Raw genomic sequence first — 22,559 nt, 5'->3', positions numbered from 1 at the left:
GGCCGGTTCCTTTCGTAAGAGGCGCACTCGTGAGAGAGGGCTGCTCATTCTGCCAGAATCTGAGCCCGATGAATTCAGGGCTTTGCCACAAAGGGAGCACGAGCGGCTGGGGGTGTGAGGCCAACCCTGCCCCCCTTGGCACACCTTTCCCCTCTCTCTGGGCTGCTCCCCGTCAATGGAGGCCCACTCACGCCCTCGTCTCCATGGTCTCCTGGAGAGACCATAGCTGTCAACCTTCCCTTTCTTTGCGGGAAATTCCCTTATTCCAGCGCCGTTTCCCGCTGCTTTCCGCTGCTATCTCAGATTGTTAGATATCCCGTAGACTGTCCCCGGGACTGGTGAGGCTGCTGATCCCTTATTTTCAAATCTGAAAGTTGACAGCTATGGGAGAGATCATGGCCGGGTTTCTGTGTGCTTAGGCAAGCCTCCCTCCTCAACTCCCTTCACCCCACAAGCCGAACATGGTCTGGGGCTCGCCTTGCCGCTTCCCCCAATATCTCTCCCTGCTGCCCCAATCCTGGCCTCTCCTCTGATCCCCCCCACTGACCCTCCTCCTGCTGCTTTGACCCCATCAGCTTCAAGGTCTTGTGCTTGGAGCTCTCTCTGGTCTGAAGTTCTGCCCTTCCTTTACTCTCCCACCTCGCTCCTTCCTCTCCCCGATCTTCCTCCCCCTCTGCCAAGGGAGCCTCTCCTTGCCCTTGCCTCTAAGGCTGGCTTCCAACGTATAATATCCCACCATGTAATCCAAGGTGCCACATGCAGCCCGTCCTCCCTATTTTGCTCTCACAACCCCCCTGCAAGGTGGGGCAGCTCATGGTGAGCAGCTTCAAGGCCAAAGGCAGCGGGGGGAACGGAACCCATGTTTCCCATGTCCTCCTCGTCCGTTGCCCCAACTCCTGTGCCACAGGGCAAGGACCACAGTTTGCTGGTTCATCCCTTGGCATCTCCAGGTAGAATTGGCAGAGACTCCTTGCCTGAAACCCTGGAAGTCTTCTGCCACTCAAACTAGACCAAGTGAGATGCTCAGACTTGGCCTAAGGCAGCTTCCTGGGCTCACCTGCCACGCGGCTGGGTCCTGGGTGCTGGGCCCCTTTGCTCTCCCTCCCTTGTGGGTCATCTTTAGTAGAAGTATTTTGCTCGGGGCGCAACTGCCCCCGGCTGGAGGGTCCCCACCCCGTCCTGCTGCCACTGGTTTGCTTTGGAGCCCTCTGGCTCGACAGACACCGCTCCCCCTTTGGGACCCATAAGCGTGAGTCTTGCCAGCCTTGTGCTGAAAGAGCAGCCGGCGCAGCTGCCCCGTTTTAGGGAGCCGCTTGCTGCCCCCTGGCTGGGCACTGCCACAGTTGGGAGTTCTCTCTCTTTGAGTCTGGCAGCTGCGGCCACTTCCGCCTCTTCCTGCTTTTCCCACCCCCAATTTCATGGGGCTCCGTTTCAGGTGCTTGTGGGTTTCCGTTCCCAGGGCAGGAATCCCCGGCAGCTGCAGAAATATGAACAGCCCAGCGCCCTTTGAAGCCACCGGGCCGCTCTCTCTCCCCCGCTTAGAGCGCCTGGATTCCTGGCATGCTTTGGAGAGGCTGGCACAGCTGGGGGCGCAGGGCGGCGTCCTGGCTAGCCCCAAGGGGCAGGCGGAGAGGGTGCCTGAGGCGGTGCCCCGTGCCCAGGGGCATGGCAACAGAGGGGCAGCCGGGGAGCATGTTTGCTCCTGGGTAGGGCAGTGATCCTGGCTCACACACCAGTCACGGAGCTGCCCAAGAGGGCAGGAGCTCACAGGAACTCTTGGGTGCTCTCAGGGGGCAGACTTCTCCCTGGTTCCATCAGCTGAGACCAAGGAATGCTGCTGTCTTGGGGAGCGTATGCCGCTCACCTTAAATTTTAAAATTATTATTCCTTGAAATTTATGCATTGCATAAATTGGTGTTTTTTTTAAAAAAACAGCACTTTACAAAAAGTGCTTGGCAGGGGGTTGGACTCGATGGCCCTTGTGGTCTATTCCAACTCTATGATTCTATGAAAAACGATAAAATTATCAAAAAGAAAAATTAGGAAGTCATTTAAAGCTTTCAAAAAGTTAAAATAGGCTGAAAACATTCAAACAGTTGGGTAGGCCAGGAGCGGGAAAGGGGCGCCTGCCTGTTTCAAGAGGCAGGGAGTTCCAAAGTGCAGGTTCTTGCAAAAGTGGATCAGCTGTTCTGTGTCACCTGGGGCAGCGCTGGATCCTCTGATGGAAGCGCTCGAGGGGGTGTCTTCTAGGGGGGCGGAGTGAGCTGATTTTGCCGGCAGAATTTCGACAGCCCTCCATTCCTCGAAGCTGCGCCTCTGAGCTGCGTCTCTGCCGTCGTTCCTCTTCCTCCTCGCCTTCCCCAGATCGATGCCTTCCAGCTATTTGGAGCTACCTCCGCCGCCTTAAGCTCCTCGGAGGAATAGGGGGGCTACAAAGGCCATCAATCAATCAGACGACATCTCCCATCAGCCTCGGCCAACTGGGCTCCGTGCGCTGGGAAGGCGGCGCTTCCTCCCTGGGGCAGCCGGGGGCGCGCTCCTCTCGGGCCAGTCGCCCTGCGGAGCGCGCTTTCTTCCCACGGGCGCATGCCTCTGGGAATGCGCGCCTTGCCGCCTCCACTCCTCCTCCTGGAGGCGCCGGGCGGGGGGAGCGAAGGAAGGGCCCCCGCCCCGTCGAAGTCGGCCTCGTACGCCCCTCGGGACCCGCTCCCGGTTCCAACGGCGGCTCCCCCGAGGGGGCGGCCCGGAGTCTCGGGGCGAGAAGACCAAATTCCCGGCAAGGGTTGCAGCCAGGCGCCCGGGGAGATTCATTTCGCCCGGCTCTCCGTGCGCCCCGTCAGGTTGCCCTGCAAAGAGCGAGGGGAGCCTCTTCGGTCCTCCTCCTCCAGGGGCTCAGTTTCGGGGGCGGGGTCCCTCAAATCCATAGCTTTGGACTCAGCACAGAAGGAGCCCCAAACTCTGTCCTCCTCCTCCTCCTCCTCGGGATTCTTCTTCTTTTTCCTCCGCCAGGTTCCTCCCCGACGGCCGTCGTCAGTCCAGGTCCCGGGGACTGGCGCTTGGACGGGGCGGGGAGGGGCCGCCTTTGCCTCCCGCTAGCCCCCCCCCTCGCCTGTCAGGCCATCAAAGGCAGATTTGATTAATATGCAAATGTTTGGTGGCAGGAGGGGAGGAGATGGACGCGGGAGAGGAAGAGTAATTAATCACTACTTAAAGGAAATTAAGACCAACAGCGGCGAGTGTCAGGAAACAGGCGCGGAGCTAATCAAGCGGCAAATTGGACAAGGGAAGGGGGGGGGGGTCGTGGACGGGGCGGGTCGCCCTTCGCCGCGGGATCCCCGTCACGGGGAGAGGGGCCTGTCGGGGGCTCTGCCAAAGGCGACTAGATGACCTTTGGGTTCCCTTCCAGCTCTGCGGTTCTAGGATTCCTTGACCAGCTTCTCCTCATCTTCCTCCTCTGCAAGCTGGTGGGATAGGAACCCGGAGATCATGGCCCGGTGGCGGTTCCTCCTTCCTGCCTAGTGGCGATGTGGCTCTCTGCACACACCCAGAGGCACTCTTTCCATCGCACGCGCTGCTGGCGACTGGTTGCTTTCCACAAGGTGCGCTTGCATTTAGGGAAGGAGGAGAGCCGTGTGGGCAATGGCTCCAGAAGGGAGCGGGAGGAGCTGCCCCACGGAGGCAGCAGCGTGGCCCCCTGCTCATCCACGGACTCCGCTCTGGGGCCAGCCAGATTTATATGCCACCCTTCGTCATGAGAACCCAGGGCTGTTCACAAAGTAAAATACAGGATAAAAAGACGAAAACAACTAAAACGAAACAGCAAAACACAAAGACCCACTCCTTCGCATAGACACCTCTAAAAGGATGTAGAATATATATATATAATATTAAAATATATTATGAGGGCACAGAGCAAACAACTAATACGAAACATCAAAACACGAACACACGCTCCTTCCCAGAGATACATTTAAAAGGATGTAGAATATATAGGTAAAGGTAAAGAGACCCCTGACCATTAGGTCCAGTCGTGGCCTTCTCTGGGGTTGCGGCGTTCATCTCGCTTTACTGGCTGAGGGAGCCGGCGTCCAGCTTCCAGGTCATGTGTCCAGCATGACTGAGCCACTTCTGGCGAACCAGAGCAGCATACGGAAACGCCGTTTACCTTCCCGCCGGAGCGGTACCTATTTATCTACTTGCACGTTGATGTGCTTTTGAACTGCTAGGTTGGCAGGAGCAGGGACCGAGCAACGGGAGCTCACCCCGTCATGGGGATTCGAACCGCCAACCTTCTGATCAGCAAGTCCTAGGCTCTGTGGTTTAACCCACAGCGCCACCCGCATCCCTTCGTAGAATATATATATATAATATTAAAATATATAATGAGGGCACAGAGCAAACAACTAAAACAAAACATCAAAACACGAACACACACTCCTTCCCAGAGACACACTTAAAAGGATGTTGAATATATATAATATTAAAATATATAATGAGGGCGCAGGGCAAACCTCCCTGGGGAGAGCATTCCACAAGCAGGGGGCCATTGCAGAAAAGGCCCTGTTCTCGTGTGGCCACCCTCTGGACCTCGTGGAAGATGCACACGAAGAAGGGCCTCGGAGGATGATCTCTGGGTAGGTTCATGGTTCATATGGGGAAAGGCGGGCCTTGAGGTATTGCGGTCCTGAGCCGCTTTAGGATATGGAGATTATGGCCTTGATTTTGGAGAAGCAGCCAACAGCCGGTCCCCCTCCCGACCCCATCCTAGGCCACGGACCCTGCTTAAGGGTCTTTGAGGCCAGGCAGGGGCTCCCCGTCTGGTTAGCTGCCTAAGGCCCCACCTGCCCTACGTATTTAATGCAGTATTGAAATGGCCCTTGCTCCCCCCAGAGAGCCTGGAGAGGTGTAGTTTGCTCAAGGTGCTGAGAGTCCTTCGTTCTCCTCCAAATGCCACAATTCCCAGAGCCGTGAAACAATCCATTTCCAGGAAACTCTGGGAATTGTAATTATGTGAGTGGAAGGGCACCCCAAGCGAACTACAGTTCCCAGGATTCTTGGGAGAGGGCGGGGGAGTCAGGACTGTTAAATGTCGTGTGATACTGCCTTACTTGTATCATGCATACCCCCATCGTTTTGCCCGGACACTGAGGTCCAGCTCCGAGGGCCTTCTGGCGGTTCCCTCATTGCGAGAAGCAAAGCTACAGGGAACCAGGCAGAGGGCCTTCTCGGTGGTGGCACCCACCCTGTGGAATGCCCTCCCACCAGATGTCAAGGAAATAAACAACTACCTGACATTTAGAAGACATCTGAAGGCAGCCCTTTTCAGGGAAGTTTTTAATGTGTGACATTTTAATGTATTTTTAATCTTTGTTGGCATGGGACACGGGTGGCGCTGTGGGTTAAACCACAGAGCCTAGGACTTGCCAATCGAAAGGTTGCGGTTCGAATCCCCACAATGATGGGGTGAGCTCCCGTTGCTCAGTCCCTGGTCCTGCCAACCTAGCAGTTCGAAAGCACGTTAAAGTACAAGTAGATAAATAGGTACCACTCCGGCGGGAAGGTAAACGGTGTTTCCATGCGCTGCTCTGGTTTGTCAGAAGTGGCTTAGTCATGCTGGCCACATGACCCGGAAGCTGTACGCCGGCTCCCTCGGCCAATAAAGCGAGATGAGCACCGCAACCCCAGAGTCGGCCACGACTGGAGCTAACAGGGGTCCCTTTACCTTTACCTAATCTTTGTTGGAAGCCGCCCAGAATGGCTGGGGAAACCCAGCCAGATGGGCGGGGTACAAATGATAAATTATTATTATTATTATTATTATTATTATTATTATTATTATGCAGATGGGTTGGTGGTTTGAGGCTCCCCAGGAATGACTGTGGTCAGGATTCCTGCATTCCAGGGAGTGGGCCGCCTTCTACAATTCCACGATTCTATGGACTGCAGGTGGGGCTGTCTCAACAGAAACCCAAACCGCTGGAGGAGCTGGCTTTTCGCCCCAAGGGGGAGTCCCGGCAAAGCCCAGCGGCAGCGAGGCCTGGTTATTGGGGTGTGTGTGTGCAGGAGTGGAGAGAGCTGTGCTTGGGAAGGGATTCTGGAGTCCACACACAGAAAAACACACCAACACACACACCGCTGTGCTGTTACTTTTGGTCCCACTGCGTGCCCGCCTGGCCCGATGCCCACCTGGCGCTGCCTCTGGGGCTGCCAACCAGACGCTGACCAGGGCTTTGGCCCTCTTCCAACGGCCGATTAGGAACTCCCGGGGGCTGCAGCAGAGAAGATCAGAGGAAAGCGGAGGAAGAGCCGAGTTACACCGAGGAGCATACCTACTGGGAGGCCTCCTTCCCTAGAGCTGGAAAGGGACCCAGGCATCCGACTCGGCGGAGGCGCTGTCCATCTCCGTGCAGCCCCTTCCAGCTGTTGCCTTGCATTAGCCGGACAGAAACAAGAGCCTGGCAGCAGATGTGAGGCTGCGGGGGTGGCTTCTGCCTGACTCCGATTAGGAAGGAGGAAGGGGGGTGGGACATGCGTTGCCGGGTCAGGACAAGGAGGGGGGAGAAACGCTCCCTGTCTCCATCCCCACTGTTCTACCAGGACACTGAGGTCCAGTGCTGAGGCCTTTTGGCGGTTACCTCACTGTGAGAAGCCAAATTACAGGGAACGGGGCAGAGGGCCTTCTTGGTGGTGGCACCCACCCTGTGAAACCCTAACCCTAACCCACCCTATGAAACACCCTCCCACCAGATGTCAAAGAGAACAACAACTACCAGGCTTTTAGAAGACATCTGAAGGCAGCCCAGTTTAGGGAAGCTTTTAATGTTTAATGGGTTATTGTATTTTAGTGTTCTGTTGGAAGCCGCCCAGAGTGGCTGGGGAAACCCAGCCAGATGGGCGGGGTATAAATAAATTATTATTAGTATTATTATTATTATTATTATTATTATTATTATTATTATTATTATTACCTGGGTCTCTCACCCAGGGCCGTCTTAAGCATGTCAAGGAAAATTCTGGGTTGAGAGACTACTCAGCAGCCCAGCTTGTTGGGGTACCAGTCCCCCGCGGGTCCATGCGGTCAGTCAAAGAAGGAAATTCCAGCCAAACAATTTGGAGCAAAACAGCGGTCAGTAGACTTAGATATTTTATTGTTGTGCAACAGGTTCCAACAGCAGTAAGAACCCAGAGCATGGGGCGACGCTGACTTTTAAAACTTCCCACTGCATCCCAAAATACACTTCATACAGCATCATTGATACATCATCTTTACATCACTGACATGTCACAAAATGGGAGGGGTAGACAGGGGTTACACTAGTTTAACCTTGGCAAACATGTCCAGACAAGTCCTTAGTACAAGATTAGCATAGGCAAAACATGTCCGGCCAGCTCCCAAGTAGGTAAAAGTAAAGGGACCCCTGACCATTGGGTCCAGTCGCGGACGACTCTGGGGTTGCGGCGCTCATCTCGCTTTATTGGCCGAGGGAGCCGGCGTACAGCTTCCGGGTCATGTGGCCAGCAGGACTGAGCCGCTTATGGCAAACCAGAGCAGCGCACGGAAACTCCGTTTACCTTCCCACCGGAATGGTACCCATTTATCTACTTGCACTTTGATGTTCTTTCGAACTGCTAGGTTGGCAGGAGCAGGGACCGAGCAATGCGGGGATTCGAACCACCGACCTTCTGATCGGCAAGCCCTAGGCTCTGTGGTTTAACCCACAGTGCCACCCGTATCCCAACTCCCAAGTACCCACCAACAAAGGACAATAGAGCTCCCTTTGCACATCCATAGCCTGGGCCAAGTCCAGTGATGGGCTTCTGGAAACTAACTGCTCAGCAATTGTCACCCCTGGGCCCTTCCCTGGGTGGTGTGTGTGTGTCCTCACACTTGAGGGATTATGGCGGGAGGTAGAAGGGAAGAAAGTCTTTTCCTGAAGGGCAAAAATCGTGTTGGAATGAAGGAATTGGTCAAACTACTGATTTTATATGAATTTATAAAGCTAAGTATCTTCCCTGAGCTGTCAAGTCAAAAGGATACTTTCAGGCATAATATTTGTAACATTGCAACAACTTTAAGGATGTGCCCCCCCCCCCCGTAATTTCTGTAAGAAGCATATGCATATGTAACAAGCATATGATGTCAATCAACATTTGATGATCTCTTCCTTCTGGTCCACAATAGAAAGTGTCCTTTCATACTGCCTCATGGTGTGGTACGCTATGGGCTGTCCCGTGAATCCGTGGAAGAACGTTGCCTCAGGAGAGTGAGGAAAATTCTCAGGGATGATTCACACCCTGGCCGGCACTTTCTTGATCTCCTGCCCTCAGGCAGAAGATATAGAAGCAGGATTAGTGGCACCAACAGGGTAAAGAACAGCTTCTGTCCATGGGCTGTTTGGCTGCTGAATGAAAAGAGAACAACAGGGCAACTGACTTTGGGGTTTGGTGGATGTGTGTCAGTAAACGAGGGGAATTAAGACTTAAGAGAGCTGAGTGGGGGGTGCTGGTGTAATCTCACTGTATACAAGTTGTACAAGTGACTATATTTCAATATATTTCAATATGCAGTCCCGGCGTGAAAAGATCTGCCCGGCGCCCCTAGGTTGCCCCTAGGGAGCTGACACCACGCTTAAACATTATCTCTGCTTGGGAAAAGAAAGCTGCAAACATAATGCTTGTTTATTATTAAAAATGCACTTCTTCTTATTCTTCTTTGGCGATCCCTCATAGCCAAGTAAGATTATCTTCCATGAACATGGTCTTCTTAACAATGAGTCCATAAGTGACTGTGGAGGCCAATTCTGGATCCACATGTCCTTCCACAGTGGGGACATAGGTTTCTGGGCGGGAGTTGATCACGGTGTGGATTTGCCAAGTGTGCCTTTCTCTTAGCGCATTTCTCCCTTGCGTCCTGAGTTCGAGTGTCTTCAAAGCCCATGACACCTTTGGTCAAGGCTGTTCTCCAACTGGAGCGCTCGCAGGCCAGTGTTTCCTAGTTGTCGGTGTTTTTTAGATTTGCCTTGAGAGAATCTTTAAACCTCTTTTGTTGACCACCAGCATTACGCTTTCCATTTTTAAGTTTGGAATAGAGTAGCTGCTTTGGAAGACGATCATCAGGTATCCACACTTATTATTATTAAGTATACAACACCACATTGTTTTTTTTTGTTGTTGTTTTTTGCAGACTGAAGACAAATTATCTTATTATGTAACACCTTGTTTTTAACAATGTTGATTTTTTTTAAAATTCAGAATACCCACGTTAGTCATGTAAAATAGTTTGATACAGTACATTGTATGGTATTGGTTTTCCTCAAATTCTAAGGTTCTCCTAACACCTTAATCCTTTGCTTTAATACGGGAGACCTTAAAACAACATGCGAACATATTTTAAAATAATTAAAATTTGAAATCCACTACATCAAGCCGAAATTAATCTTCAGGAAGCTTGTAAATCTCCTTTTAGAAGGCTCTTTTTTTACGTTTTTAAAAAAATCTCTGTCTAGCAAATTGGTTGGTCATAAAACGGTTTAATGTGGAAAATGAATCAGCCCACAAAAAAGTCACTAAAAGTGATGAACTATGCAGAGTTAGCAAAGTTAATGGACAAATTGTGTGAAAAGGACAACAGTGATTTTGAAAAAGAATGGGAACCTTTTACAATATATTTGCAGAAACAAAACAAAAAAATGGACTCACTGGCAGGATTTAAAAAAACATTTACAATTTTATTTACAGAAAACAAAGTATAACAATGTGATAACACAGCATTATATATAAACAGCAGAATGTAACATTTGATGCAATAAAGCAGAAATGGAAGTTGGGGGAAGTCAATAGGGAGGGGGGGAATTGAAAAATGAATGTCTAGTAATGATATTGGATATTTGCTATGGGAAAATAAAATAAATAAAAATTATTATTATTTTTTAAAGTGTATCAAACATTTTCTCAATTGGAGCCAGGGTTAGTTTGCTTTCATCTAATTAACACATACTTTATGCTTCAGATACCAGTTAAGAGATTTTGCATACTATTGGTCGGATAACTGTTGTTAACATCAGTAGAATTCACAACACCAACAATGCTTGCCCCTGGCACATTTCGCACCTGCGACTGTCACTGAAAACAAGGCATTGGTCAGTCTGAACCGTGTCAAGTAAACTATGGAAGTTGCATATCCACAACACAAATAATAATAAATATAAACTTTTATTTGTATCCCGCCTTCCCCGGCCAAGACTGGGCTCAGGGCGGCTAACATCAAATATATAACATTGGTACAAAATCAAACAATAATTAAATTACCTCCTAAAAATAGGTCAGGGTCAAATTAAAATCTAATTAGATTTTAACTGTGCTAGTACTTTCTTTTCAAGTCTAATTCCTGAATGGGTACAATCAGAGGGAGTCACTACTCCCAGCCTGTGAAAAGTTGTGGAACTTGGCTATCAGACATTTGGGAAATGTGATCATTTACAGTGCAGTCTTGCAACCCAGCGTCAGGTTCCAGGCATAGAGCAGCAAAATCCTTGATATGGTCGTCAGTATCGATTGCTACTTCCTTTTCAATGCTGATCATGTCTAGGTTGGTCAATCTTTCTTGGGTCATAAAAGGTAAAGGTAAAGGTACCCCTGCCTGTACGGGCCAGTCTTGACAGACTCTAGGGTTGTGCACCCATCTCACTCAAGAGGCCGGGGGCCAGCGCTGTCCGGAGACACTTCCGGGTCACGTGGCCAGCGTGACAAGCTGCATCTGGCGAGCCAGCGCCGCACACAGAACGCCGTTTACCTTCCTGCCAGTAAGCGGTCCCTATTTATCTACTTGCACCCGGGGGTGCTTTTGAACTGCTAGGTTGGCAGGCGCTGGGACCGAACAACGGGAGCGCACCCCGCCGCAGGGATTCGAACCGCCGACCTTTCGATTGGCAAGCCCTAGGTGTTGAGGCTTTAACCCACAGCACCACCCGCGTCCCTGTTTCTTGAGTCATAGTTGACCTTAAATAATTTTTTATTAATTTTAATTTCAAAAAGGATCTTTCACCTTCAGCTACCGCCACCGGTAACGTTAAATATATACGTAGCAATATGGACAAGTTTGGAAATACTGACGTCAAATTATTTGAATATACATAATTGAAAACATCCAGCGGAGTTGTGTCTCTATGGAAAACAATAGGTAATAGTTCTAGCTCGTGAAATAAATCTTCTCCGTCTATATCAGCCCCACTTTCGGAAGTCAATTTCTGTTGCAAATTTAAACACTTTGCTCTTTTCTGACCTGTCTCTAATTTTCTCCATTTGTCTATCTTGTAGAAATGAAAAATTGTCATTCTGTTCACTTAACAGTTCAAATCTTTCATTTAATTCTGTGATTGCCACATCGAACAAATAAAAAAAAAATTATTTAAAGTTGTTCTGTGGATCTGTGATTTGCTCATTGGTATGCTCAGAACTGAAAAATCTTTTTCTGGCACGTGGGTGTGCAGCGCTTGTAAATTCAGTTTCGCACTCTATTTCCTCAGCAATTGATTTAGCTTCTAACAGCATTTTGTCAAATGTGGAGTCTGTACGATTTGTAGCTGAGTCATTTTTGACCTGCTCCATCATTTTAACTGCTTCCGGAAGAACGACACCAGACTTTTGTTAACGTTTTACTAACAGTATTAATTTCCACTAATATGTTATACAGCGTCACTAAAGAACAAATGAATTTGAAAGACTTCAGTTTCAACATCAGCGAACTTGCTGTGCTCCTTGTCTCTCTCTCTGTCTGAAAAAATGGAATATAAGGCGTCGTAAACCTTTTCCATATGAAAACGAAGTGCTTTCAACGCCTCCACTCTGCTTTCCCACCAGGTGTTTGATGATGGTTTTAAGGTGAACAGGTTTGGAATTGCCCAAGAAGATGTTAAATTATTTTTGTATGCCACAACCGCTGCTTGTATTTTGTTAGCTAAAAAGTGGAAAACCCAAGAATTACCAACAATAAAAGAATGGCAGATGAAGATGATGGATTTTTCGGAGCTAGCTGACCTCACCAGAAGAGTCCGCGACCAGAAGGAGGAGGAGTATCAGGAAGAGTGGGATAAATTTAATGGTTATCTAGTTAAATTTGTTAAGTTAAATTAATTGAAAATAGCTTGCAGATACTTAATTGGCGTAGGATTTTATTTATGTTAAGTGAAGAATTAATATGTTTAATTCCATAAGTTGAAGATTTAAGGATGTTAATGTTTAAGTTAAATTTCATAAGAATTGGGATTTGGAAAACCGTTAAAAGGACATGCAATTAAATTCAACCAAGGGGAAGCGAGGAAGTCACTTAACAAAGTTAATAAGTGTAATTTTCAATAAGGCTATGATTTATGTTCATTTGTTGTGTGTTTGTTCATTTGTTTATAATATTGTGAAAACTAATAAAGTTTTTGGAAGAAAAAAAAAGATAATGGTTTTAAGGTTAAAGTGGGCCCCTGGTTCATGAGAATTTGCCAACGTGACGTCGACCCAGAAAAGAATACATATATTTCTTGAACAACAGAAAAAAAGTTACTCACTTCCAATGAGCTTTTAGTGGCATCAATCACTACTAAATTGAGGCTGTGAGCCACACAAGGAATGTAGAAAGCACATGGATTTATATCCAAGATTTTTGGGGGGAGGCCTATATTTTTGCCTCTCATATTTGCGCCGTTATATCCTTGACCTCGCATGCTGTCTAGTTCAATATTTAAAGATTTTAAAAAATCCAACAAAAATGTCGGGAGTCCTTGTCCAGTAGTGTCGGTCACTGGGGAAAAACCTAAAAAATGCTTTCTCACCTCAGCATTTGTTGTTAATGGGTTAAGGTGTACAAGCCTAACAGCAACAGTAAGCTGTTCCTTGTGTGAGACATCAGGAGTGCCATCCAAAATAACAGACTAGTATTTGGATTGCTTCCCCTTACCTCTCTCGCCCTGATGCGGCCACTATGATCCATATGACGGTCACCTCCAGGCTTGATTATTGTAACTCACTCTACGTGGGGCTGCCCTTGAAGCTGACCCAGAAACTCCAGTGGGTGCAGAATGCCGTGGTGAGGCTCCTTACGGGGTCCTCGCCGCAGGATCACATTCATCCAGTGCTTTACCAGCTGCACTGGCTCCCAGTGGAGCACAGGGTCAGGTTTAAGGTGCTGGTTTTGACCTTTAAAGCTCTATGTGGCCTAGGACCCTGGTACCTACAGAACTGCCTCTCCTGGTCTGCCCCACGGAGGACCTTAAGGTCCACAAATGACAACATTTTGGAGGTCCCAGGTCGCAAGGTGGTTAGATTGGTCTCAACTAGGGCCAGGGCCTTTTCAGTACTGGCCCCGACGTGGTGGAACACTCTGTCACAAGAGACCAGGGCCCTGTGGGACTTTCAGCTTGATTTACAGAATCTAGTTTCCCCTTTCAATATGTTGTTTTTCAGATCTTGGGGGTTTTTTTTATGGACAAGATGACCCACACTCTTTTCATGTGTTCCTATATTTCCAGATAAATTCCTCGTCTTTGAAACCTGACTCACCATTAAAAGCAGTGACATTATTGTTGAAAAGTTGACAATAAAAGCAGAATACGGAATCGCTAGATCTCGAGTACAAAAGCCAGTCTCTATTAACGGTTTCGTTGTTCTTTAACTTTTTTGTGTAACAAGTGTCTGAAAATGCCCTATTATTATTACCATCTGTAGGGTGAGCTGATTGTTTTATCTGAACTGGCCCTTGATCTATTAAAAACAATCTTAACTTCTCCGGGAACAGTTGAGGCCACAAAGAAGGATCCTCCATTGCATCTTCATGAAACGTCGCTTCCGGGGGAATATCAGACATCGAGGGAGACTCAGTTGCAAGTGCAGCTGTGCTGTGAGTCGAGGCTTCTGCAATAGGCGCGGTAAGTTCTAAATCTTTGGAAGGTATTTCTTCTATGTCCCGGGTTGCAGAAGATGTACCTGTTAAAACAGAAATAACATAGGTTAATAGACATAATTTACAACAGTGGCCCTTGGAGCAGTAGACCTCACAAGCCCTTTGTAGGTACAAAGCCAAACTGGGGAGGAACAATAATTTAAGGTCGGCTGTTGTGCCATGTATGTCACACGGCAATTGCTCTAAACGGGCTGCAATGCCAATATCTGCCCAAAATCCATCCATAAAAGTAATCTGGAAACTTGCCATTTAATACTTACACCTATTTATTTTCGAGATATGCATAAATCCTCTCAGCTGGTCGAAATATAAACACTTAATAATAAACATACGCAAATAAGATACGTGGAGAAAGTAAGTAGCTCACTTACTAGGTCGAAAAAAAGTTCCGATTGGAGTCGTCAACTTCTTTATACTTTCTTCTTTCTCAAGTTTTCTCTTTCTGTTTTTGGAACCTGAAAGTTTATTTTTACCACCAGCCATCTGCAAAAATTAAGTAAAAAAGAAGCAAATAAACATGAAGTTGGTGAATGAATAAATAAATATTGGCCAAGGCTCGTGCCTCGCCAGGTCCCCATTTGGACAGACCCCGCTTAGCTCCTCCCCGTCCGCACTGTCAACTCTCGGTCCTGGACTCCGGTGTGCAGAACCCGGCACAGCAGAAGAGCCCGCCGCAGCGGCGGCTGAGTGAGGCCGGGCGCCTGGTGGGGGCAGCACACACTGGCCATGCAGTCGAGGCACACAGGGCAGATAAAGAGGTTTCACTGGAAATTCACCTCCATCAGAGCCGCCAGTACAATAAACCTTCTGCTCTGGGAAAAGTCCTGGAGCTGTGGTCCCCTGCGGTCTCTCTTCTCACTGCACTGCAAAGAATCAATGGATCTCTCTCAGTGGCTACTCAGAAACACTGAACGGTAAAGAGTTCAAGGTGGAATCTTGCTAGAGTCCATGCAAGAACTGCAACGCAACAGAGCTGGCAGCCGCCCAATACTCAATCACACAATCACTAATTTCAATTTCCAATTTCTGATTTCAATGTCTGATTCTGATTTCTTTTTTTATGCTTTACTGTTCAATATCACATCTTTACAACACCACCTTATTATCATCAGATCAAAAACATCATAAAACGCATAAAGAATATAACAACTTTCAAACAGTAAGTATCTTCATGAACATTAAACTTCCCGTCCCTTTCATATCTTTTCCTTATTAATAAACTCGATGCTGATTTATTATTAATGCAAAATTAGGGTTTCTATGTATTTTCCCTTAACATATATTATCTACAGAAATTACTCGTTTCTTACCTGCCCCCTCACTCTGTGTGTGTGTCTGTGTGCTAGCTAGTAGGCACTGTCATGGTCCAGGGAGTCTCGTAAATGAGAACGGTGGCACCACGTGCCTTGCCAGGTGGGCAGTGTGCTCTGGGCAGGCCATCAAGCTGTGCAGGCAGGGCAGAGCTGGCCGTCTGCCTCAGTGTCTCGCTCAGCCCTGGACTTGGGCGCACAGAGGCAGAGCCCTGCGAGACAGAGGAGCCCGAGGCGTCGGTGGCTGAGAAAGGCCAGGTCAGGAACCTGGGGGGTGGGCAGCACGCAACCAACGCAAGCAGAGCCCAGTGCAACAAAGGCATCGGCAACTGAGTGAAGCTGGGCACCTCATGGTGTGAGCAGCGTGTGCTGGGCGGGCCTCTCCCCGCCCCATGCCAACCCCAGGTGCACAGGAGGGTAGAGCCGGCTGGCCGCCTCAGCGCCTCACTCACCCCCGAACTCGCGCAGAGCTGCCCGCAGAAGAGCCCATGGCGCTCTGATGGGCTCTGCTCTGCTCTCCCCGGACTCCAACTCTTGGCCCAACGCCCCTGAGAGCCTGGCGCTCGGGTGGCCTGCACCCCTGACTTCCCCAGGTTAAGACGGCCCTGCTCTCGCCTCCAGCTTCCCCAGACGCACCCCGCATGCCTCGCTGTGGCCTTGGGGTGCTCAGCGCTGGCATGTCCCGTCGAGTCTTTCTTCGGGACCCCTCCCCAGAAGCAAAGCCGGGGCCAGTGCCTGCCCAGAGGCGTCTGCTCCCTCCGAAGGGGCAACCAGAATGAGGACATCGGTGGTGGCGGCCCAGGGGCCCTTTCGTAAGTGTCGTGACCCCTCCTCTCCGACAGGAGGGCAGCTGCCGTCTAGGGGGCCGTAGCTGAGAGCTGGGTCCGGGCCGAGAACCCAGTTCCTACCTTCTCTGAGCTACGCTAATCTTGTAGTGAAGGCTGGGGGTCGGAGGGTGAAGGTGCCCAGCTGCCCTGCACCCCCGACGGGATGACTCTTGGGGTTTCTTCCAATGCGACAATTCTGTGCTTCCGATTGCCCCTCACCCCAACACACCCAAACCTGAGTCAGGGTGCAAAGTGTTGGCTGTTTGCAATATGGTAGCACTGCAGAGAGCTTGCTGGGGAGACCATGCATTAAAAAGGGACTCAAAAATAACTTAAACAAGGTTTTAATAAGAAAAACAAAAACTCCATTTACACTAACAAACCAGACCCAACCACCAACCCATCCCCCAGGGTAATGGGAGAGCTAGGTGCTGCTCCTTATATACTACACCCAAATGCTGACACACCTTAATCAAATACAACTCAGCAGCACCTGCTATGTTTCACAGCTGTAAAGCTGGGTCTCGTTATCTTGCTCTGGCCCCTTAAAGACATACACAGGGTGCAAAGGACCCAAGGCCAAAGTTTCAGGTCCCAGACCAGGCGCTTTCTCTGCCAGGGCTCCAAACCAGCCCCCAAGAGGTGACACTCTTCTCCCTGACTAAACACAGAAAAACTTCATGACAGTAAGAGCTGTTTGACAGTGGAACAGACTCCCAAGAGAGGCGGTGGACTCTCCTTCCTTGGAGGTTTTGAAGCAGAGGTTGGGTGGTCGTCTGTCAGCTGTGATTTGTGCCTTGCAGGGGGCTGGGCTGGATGACCTGTGAAGGTCCCTTCCCACTCTAAAGATTCTATTATTCCAAGTTCTTGTGCAGAGAGAGAGGGATCGTTCCAGGACATCCCTTGGGGCAGACTGGTGGCGTGGGGCGGCTTTTCCTGCTAGGCTTCCCCCCCCCCCCGCCTGCTGCATGTGTCTCATAACTGTCAAATTAAAAGCTATTCCCTGCAGAGAGACTCAAAGGCACCTTCAGGGATAAATTTCATTTCTGCTGAAGCCCTCCTCCCCGCTGTGCTGCAGAACAAAGGAGAGAGAGGAAAGAGAAAGTGACAATCACTGTTCAGCCCCCGCCCCCTGCACCTCACAGGCCTGGACTTCCACCCTTCTCCTCTCCTTGCTCCTATTCTGGCCCAAATCAACTGATACGGAAGGGGGGGGCATGTCTTCTTCACCTCCTTCTTCGCTACAATATATCCATTTATTTCCAATTGTCAATGTCAAAAGGGACTAAAATCTATAAAATTCATAGAAAATCAACGTGCCAATTTGCTCAATTTCTCTAGGACTCCATGACACCTCCCCTGTCCTCCATAATCCCTCAAGCAAGGTGTTAAGACCCTAATCCTGTCAAATCGCTCTGGCAAGCCTTTCCTCCGGGCAATGCCAGGTGGCAGACCATGCATACATGGACCATTGTCTTCCCATCACCGGCACTCAGGAAGCGCTTATCTGCGCATATCTCCAGCTCTGCATATTCCCCCCTCCCTCCTCCCTATGTTAATCCGGTGTAACCCAACCTCTCTTTAATGTATTCATGATGTAATCTGTGTAACCCAACCTTTCCTTAATGTATTCATGATGTAACTATGATGTATTTTGCACTGTATTCTGGGACATGGAGGGAGTTTCAAAAGTTCATGTCACCCCTTTCTCGCTGTTCAATCTCGTCTTGAACCTGTTGCGCAATAAACTTGGATCTTCTGCAGTTTGCTCCTGTGCCCGGCTGAGCTCATTTTCTTCCGCAGGGACCCGCGGACACTTAGTCCGACGAGCTGGGTGGCAGTGTAGCCCCGCACCCAGATTTTACCGTAACACAACTCTCTCTCTTGTTGTGGGTCTCTCCTTCCTACAGAGGAAGGCTGACCTTGCTCAGCCCGTCCTCTGACAGGGGAGGCAGAGGGGGTTGAATGGGGAGGGGGTTGCACCAGCACTTGGCAGCACAGCCGGGGCATAGCATGGGTTGCCAGCACCCGTGGCCAAGCAAGTATTGCACCTCCCTAACCCGTGGACTGCTAACACTCTCCAAGTCCCTTCCACCAGTCCATTATTGAACCCATTAAACCCCCCCAAGCACATGCATTGTATTTTTTAAGAACACACTGATGAAATTAAAAATGCATTTAATGATAGCATGCTCAAATTTATTTAAAATAGCCTGGTATTAATTTGTGTGCATTTTTCAGTAACAGCATCAAAATTTACATTGAAATCTCTCAATTGACAGTATTGTGAGGTTACTCATTGGCTCTTGGCTTCTTGGCTCACTGTAGATCTCTGATACGTTTCAATTGATTTAAGTTTTGAGAAACTTCTTTCACAACTGGCAGCTGAAACAGCAGCAGTTAAAAAGATCCTTAATGCCACAAAAAAGTTAGTCAAAATCTCATGCAGCTTTCACTTATTCGCCCACCGGAGCAAATCTAAAGCCTTTTGCAAACTCTGAAGCATTGGAGCAGCAGTTTCACCTTTCTTCGTCAGAAACACTGTCTTGCATAATAGACACAGCTTTGCCCATTTCTTCTTGGTCAATACACTTTAGATCCCTTCTAAATGTCACTGCCACTGAATGAAATTATTCTGCATAATTGGGGGCTTTCCTCAACAGCAGCATTCTTGCTATCCATTTTAAAATCAAGAAAGGAAAGAAAATGCTCCAAAAAATACAAACGGGAAAATAACTGGAAATTCAAAAAATCTGACATCAGGAATCACAAGACAGAGAAACCAGTAGGAGAACACTTCCATCTCCCAGGAGATTCAATGCAGGATCTCAAAGCAGCTGTCTTATTACAAAAGAATTTCAGAGATAGACTTGAAAGAGAAGCTGCTGAATTAAAACTTATTACTAAACTGAAAACTATGGAGAGACCTGGTCTGAACAGAAATATTGGATTCTTGTCTCATTACACATGCGAAAGCTATTTTTGGTCATCTGCATACTCTCCCTTGCTTTTTCCTGTAGGACTAATTGCAGTTGTTAACAGACAGGTTGACCACACCCACCCTCCCTCTGGGTCTGGGGGCTTCTGTTTCCCTGTATCTGAAGAAGTGCGCATGCACATGAAAGCTGAGGCCCAGAACAAACTGAGTTGGTCTCTAAGGCGCTACTGGACCATTTTTTATTTTATTTTTTAAAATTCAATTTATTTGGACTCCTCAGACCAACACGGCTACCTACCTGAATCCTGAAATTCAAAAGGACGACTTTGAATCTCAAAAGCAAACTCACAATTGCAAGGAGGAAAGAATCCCAGAAGCCTCAAAACACCCACCCACCTCACTCACACACGAAAACAAAAATCACCACAGCCAATCACAAGCAAACAATCACACCCTAGGCCAGGGGTCTGCAACCTTTAAGACAAAAAGAGCCACTTGGACCGAAGAAAAAAAACTGGGAGCCGCAAAACCATTGCGACATTTAAAACAGTGGGGAGTGTCAGGGCACACAATGCGCCTCCTCCCCTCGCTAGTATCCACCCCGGAGCTGCGGCAAAGGTGTGAAAGAGCCACATGCGGCTCCGGAGCTGCGGGTTGCAGACCCCTGCCCTAGTCCAACCCCAACCTCTCTCACCACCAAAGGAACAGAAGTGAACAACACAAACAACGCTGACACCAAACTCTACATACATTAAACATAATAGAAACACCGCCACCCGACCCCACCCCCATCCATCTTCCCTCTCTCCACCCCCCCTCTTCTTCTCTCTTTCTTTTTTCTTCTCCCCCTAAGGCCTCAACAAATGAAACGGATTTGTAAAAATGTTACATGAAAAAAATAATATACGAGGCACTACACTTCTGTAAAACAAGGAAATCCTTAATAAAATATATTTTTTTTAAAAAGCCAAAGAAAAGTCGAAAACCTCCCCTCGTCTCTTCGCTGCCTTGCAAAAATGGCCCAGAACATAAAACACCTCGCCCCTCTGCGCTAATACTATAATAACAATAAGATAATAATATATATTTACAATAATAATATATAATATTATTATATATATTATTGTTGTTTAGTGGTGTCCGCCTCTTCATGACCCCCTGGACCAGAGCAGGCCAGGCCCTCCTGTCTTCCACTGCCTCCCCCAGTTGGGTCAAACTCGTATATATTATTATTTAATAATAATAATAATAATAATAATAATAATAATAATAATAATTTACATTGAATGAGGAGGTAAAGAAGCGGCGGAACGCACCGCCAGCTCAAGGGGAAGAGCCGCTCCGGGGGAAGCGAGAGGCCTCGGCCGAAGCGCCTCTCCCTCCGGGGAGCCTCTCTCGGCGGCGGCGGCGGAGGCAACTTCGCCCCGGAGGCCAGGGAGGAAGTCCAACAACGTCACTTCCTCCCTTCCCGGAGGCGTGGCGTGGACGCGCCCTCTCTAGCCACGGACAACTCGGAGGGCCTTAACCCCTTCTGGTCCGGACGCAAAAGCTCCTCGAGGGAATCAGCCGCCCGTCGGACGGAGGAGCTGGGCTTCTCCCATGCGAGATCCGGGCAGCCCGGGAGGATGGCGGCGGCGGCGGCCGCATCACGGGGCGCGGGTCCACACGTGACGCTTTCCTGCTAGACTTCTCTCTCTGTCTCTCTCTCTGTGCACCACCCGCCCCACGGAAGGGGGTGCGGTCCCCGCCCCCCCGGCCAAGGGTCAGTTTCTGCCCCCTCCCGGGGGATGGGGACCTCGAGGGCTCCCCCTTCGCCCCTCACCCAACCCAGCCCCCCATCTTCCCTTTGGATCGGGGCTTCCCTCCGTGTTCGCAGCTGGCCTCGCCTCGCACCTTGCAGACGGCGACCTGGTTCGACGGCACTCTCTCTCCTCCCAAAGCGGCTCCCCCACCCCCGACAAAAGCCAAGGCGCCCTTCCGAGGAGAAGGACCCTCCGCATCTGCAGAGCAACTGGCCACGTGTAGAAAGAGAAGGGGGAGGGGTCTGCCCCGACGGGGCGTCCCTTCCCTGCGGAGGCGGGGCTTCCTCCCGCCGCCCCCTCTCTCCCGCCCCCTCCCGCGGTGGCCGAGGCACGTCCCGCTCATAAAAGGCGCTGTCTGCGGCGCTAGGGAAGGAGGGGGCGGCTGGGGGCCGGGGTCTCCCCTCGACGCCCTTCCTTCCCCCCCTCCGGAACGAATCCCCCGGCCTTGAAGTGCGACCCATTCCTCTCCAAAAGGCCGGGGGTGGGGGTGGGGGTTCATCATCGCTAACCCCCCCCCCCCCGTTAATCAATTGCTCTGCTTGCCTGGCCTCCCCTCGACAGGCGGGGCTCCAATCCATCAGCAGGGCGAATTCACAAACCAGATGGCAGGGCCGGCTCCCAGCCCCTAATTGAATCGTACGGGGCGCAGACACGGCGTGGAGAAGAGGGGGCGGCGGGGGGGGGAGATGGATGGCCGGTGGGGGAGGGGCAGCCCCTCCCCCCCAGCTCGGCTGATGCTCACATAGCGACCCTCCCTCTGCCGTCGGTTTTTTGTTTTATTAAAGATTTTGTCGATTTACAAAAGTGTGCAATGTCTCACTCTCGTGTAAAATTTTTACAAATCAATTTCATTTGTTGAGACATTAGGAAGAAAAGGGGGAAAGAGGTGTGGGGGGGGAAGATGGGTGGGGGTGGGGGTCGGGCTCTGCCGTCGGTTGAAGCTTGGAAAGGATGCCGGATTTTTCTGGCAGCCAGCGGAGGGGGGGCCGCTCTCTGCACATGGGCAGGCGCGCTTGGCGACGTTGCATATAAGCCTTCCGTTCGGCGCAGGCCGATCCTAGCGGTCTTCTTTTTAGTTCCGAACATTTTGCGCCGCCTTTCTGCCCCCCCCGTCCCGTCCCGTCCCGTCCCGTCCCACACAAGTTATTCCCCGTTGAAAACACCCCTAACCCAGAAGCAACGGGAAACTGCGAGTCCAAAGGTCAGTAGAAAACGGTGGCGGACTCTCCTCGGTTGGACGGCCATCTGTCAGGGATGCTATAGCTGCTGTTTCTGCGTTCGGGGGGGGGGTTGGACTGGATGACCCTCTGGAACCCCTCCCAAATTGACAATGACAGGTCTGAGGCCACCACCCCAGCTGTTCCAACCAAAACCAAATAAACCCCAAAGCCCCTCGATTTAGCGGCAAGTCCCCTGCGGGGGCCCCGTCCCCAGCCCCTCTTCCTGTGCTTGAGACAGACTTCTGGGGGGGGGTCTTTGTGGCGACTCCCCTCCACTCGTGGGAGCGTCTTCTCCGCAGGAGATCCGTCGAGGGTTGATGGTGAGGGGAGACGCTCCCGTTTTCTCATGCGACGCCGCCCTCGCCCACCTTCCGTCCGCGCCGCTTCCTGGCTCCGGGACTGCCCGGTTCCTCAGTCGGCCTTTCCCTTGAAAGTTTGTGTCTCAGGCTCCCGGATCCCCCCAGTGCCCCCCCACCTGCCCCAGTTCTTCTTAAACTGGAACCTGGCATCGTCA

General features: G+C 50.1%; 1 protein-coding gene across 5 annotated transcripts; it reads right to left on the bottom strand.

Moving 5' to 3' along the window:
- Window positions 1–9,707: 9,707 nt before the first annotated feature.
- LOC114604545 (zinc finger MYM-type protein 5-like) lies at window positions 9,708–21,339 on the bottom strand. 5 transcript variants are annotated; one of them, XR_003708347.2, is made up of 4 exons: window positions 20,305–20,810; window positions 14,725–14,811; window positions 14,320–14,431; window positions 9,708–13,971 (listed from the first exon to the last, which is right to left on the bottom strand). XR_003708347.2 is itself a non-coding variant. In XM_028744748.2 (3 exons), the coding sequence occupies exons 1-3, from the start codon at window positions 21,325–21,327 to the stop codon at window positions 13,496–13,498; spliced, it is 999 nt and encodes a 332-aa protein (XP_028600581.2). In that variant the 5' UTR covers window positions 21,328–21,339; the 3' UTR covers window positions 9,708–13,495. The 5 variants fall into 5 exon arrangements, 1 of the variants encoding a protein (XP_028600581.2); XR_003708348.2 differs by having other exon boundaries at window positions 14,725–14,806; window positions 20,305–20,808; XR_003708351.2 differs by lacking the exon at window positions 14,725–14,811 and having other exon boundaries at window positions 20,340–20,635.
- Window positions 21,340–22,559: the final 1,220 nt, after the last annotated feature.

Source organism: Podarcis muralis, chromosome 9, assembly GCF_964188315.1.
Source record: "Podarcis muralis chromosome 9, rPodMur119.hap1.1, whole genome shotgun sequence".
Lineage (NCBI taxonomy): Eukaryota > Metazoa > Chordata > Lepidosauria > Squamata > Lacertidae > Podarcis > Podarcis muralis.
The sequence above is the reverse complement of the archived record's forward strand: the minus strand, read 5'-3'. Positions and strand labels throughout refer to the sequence as shown.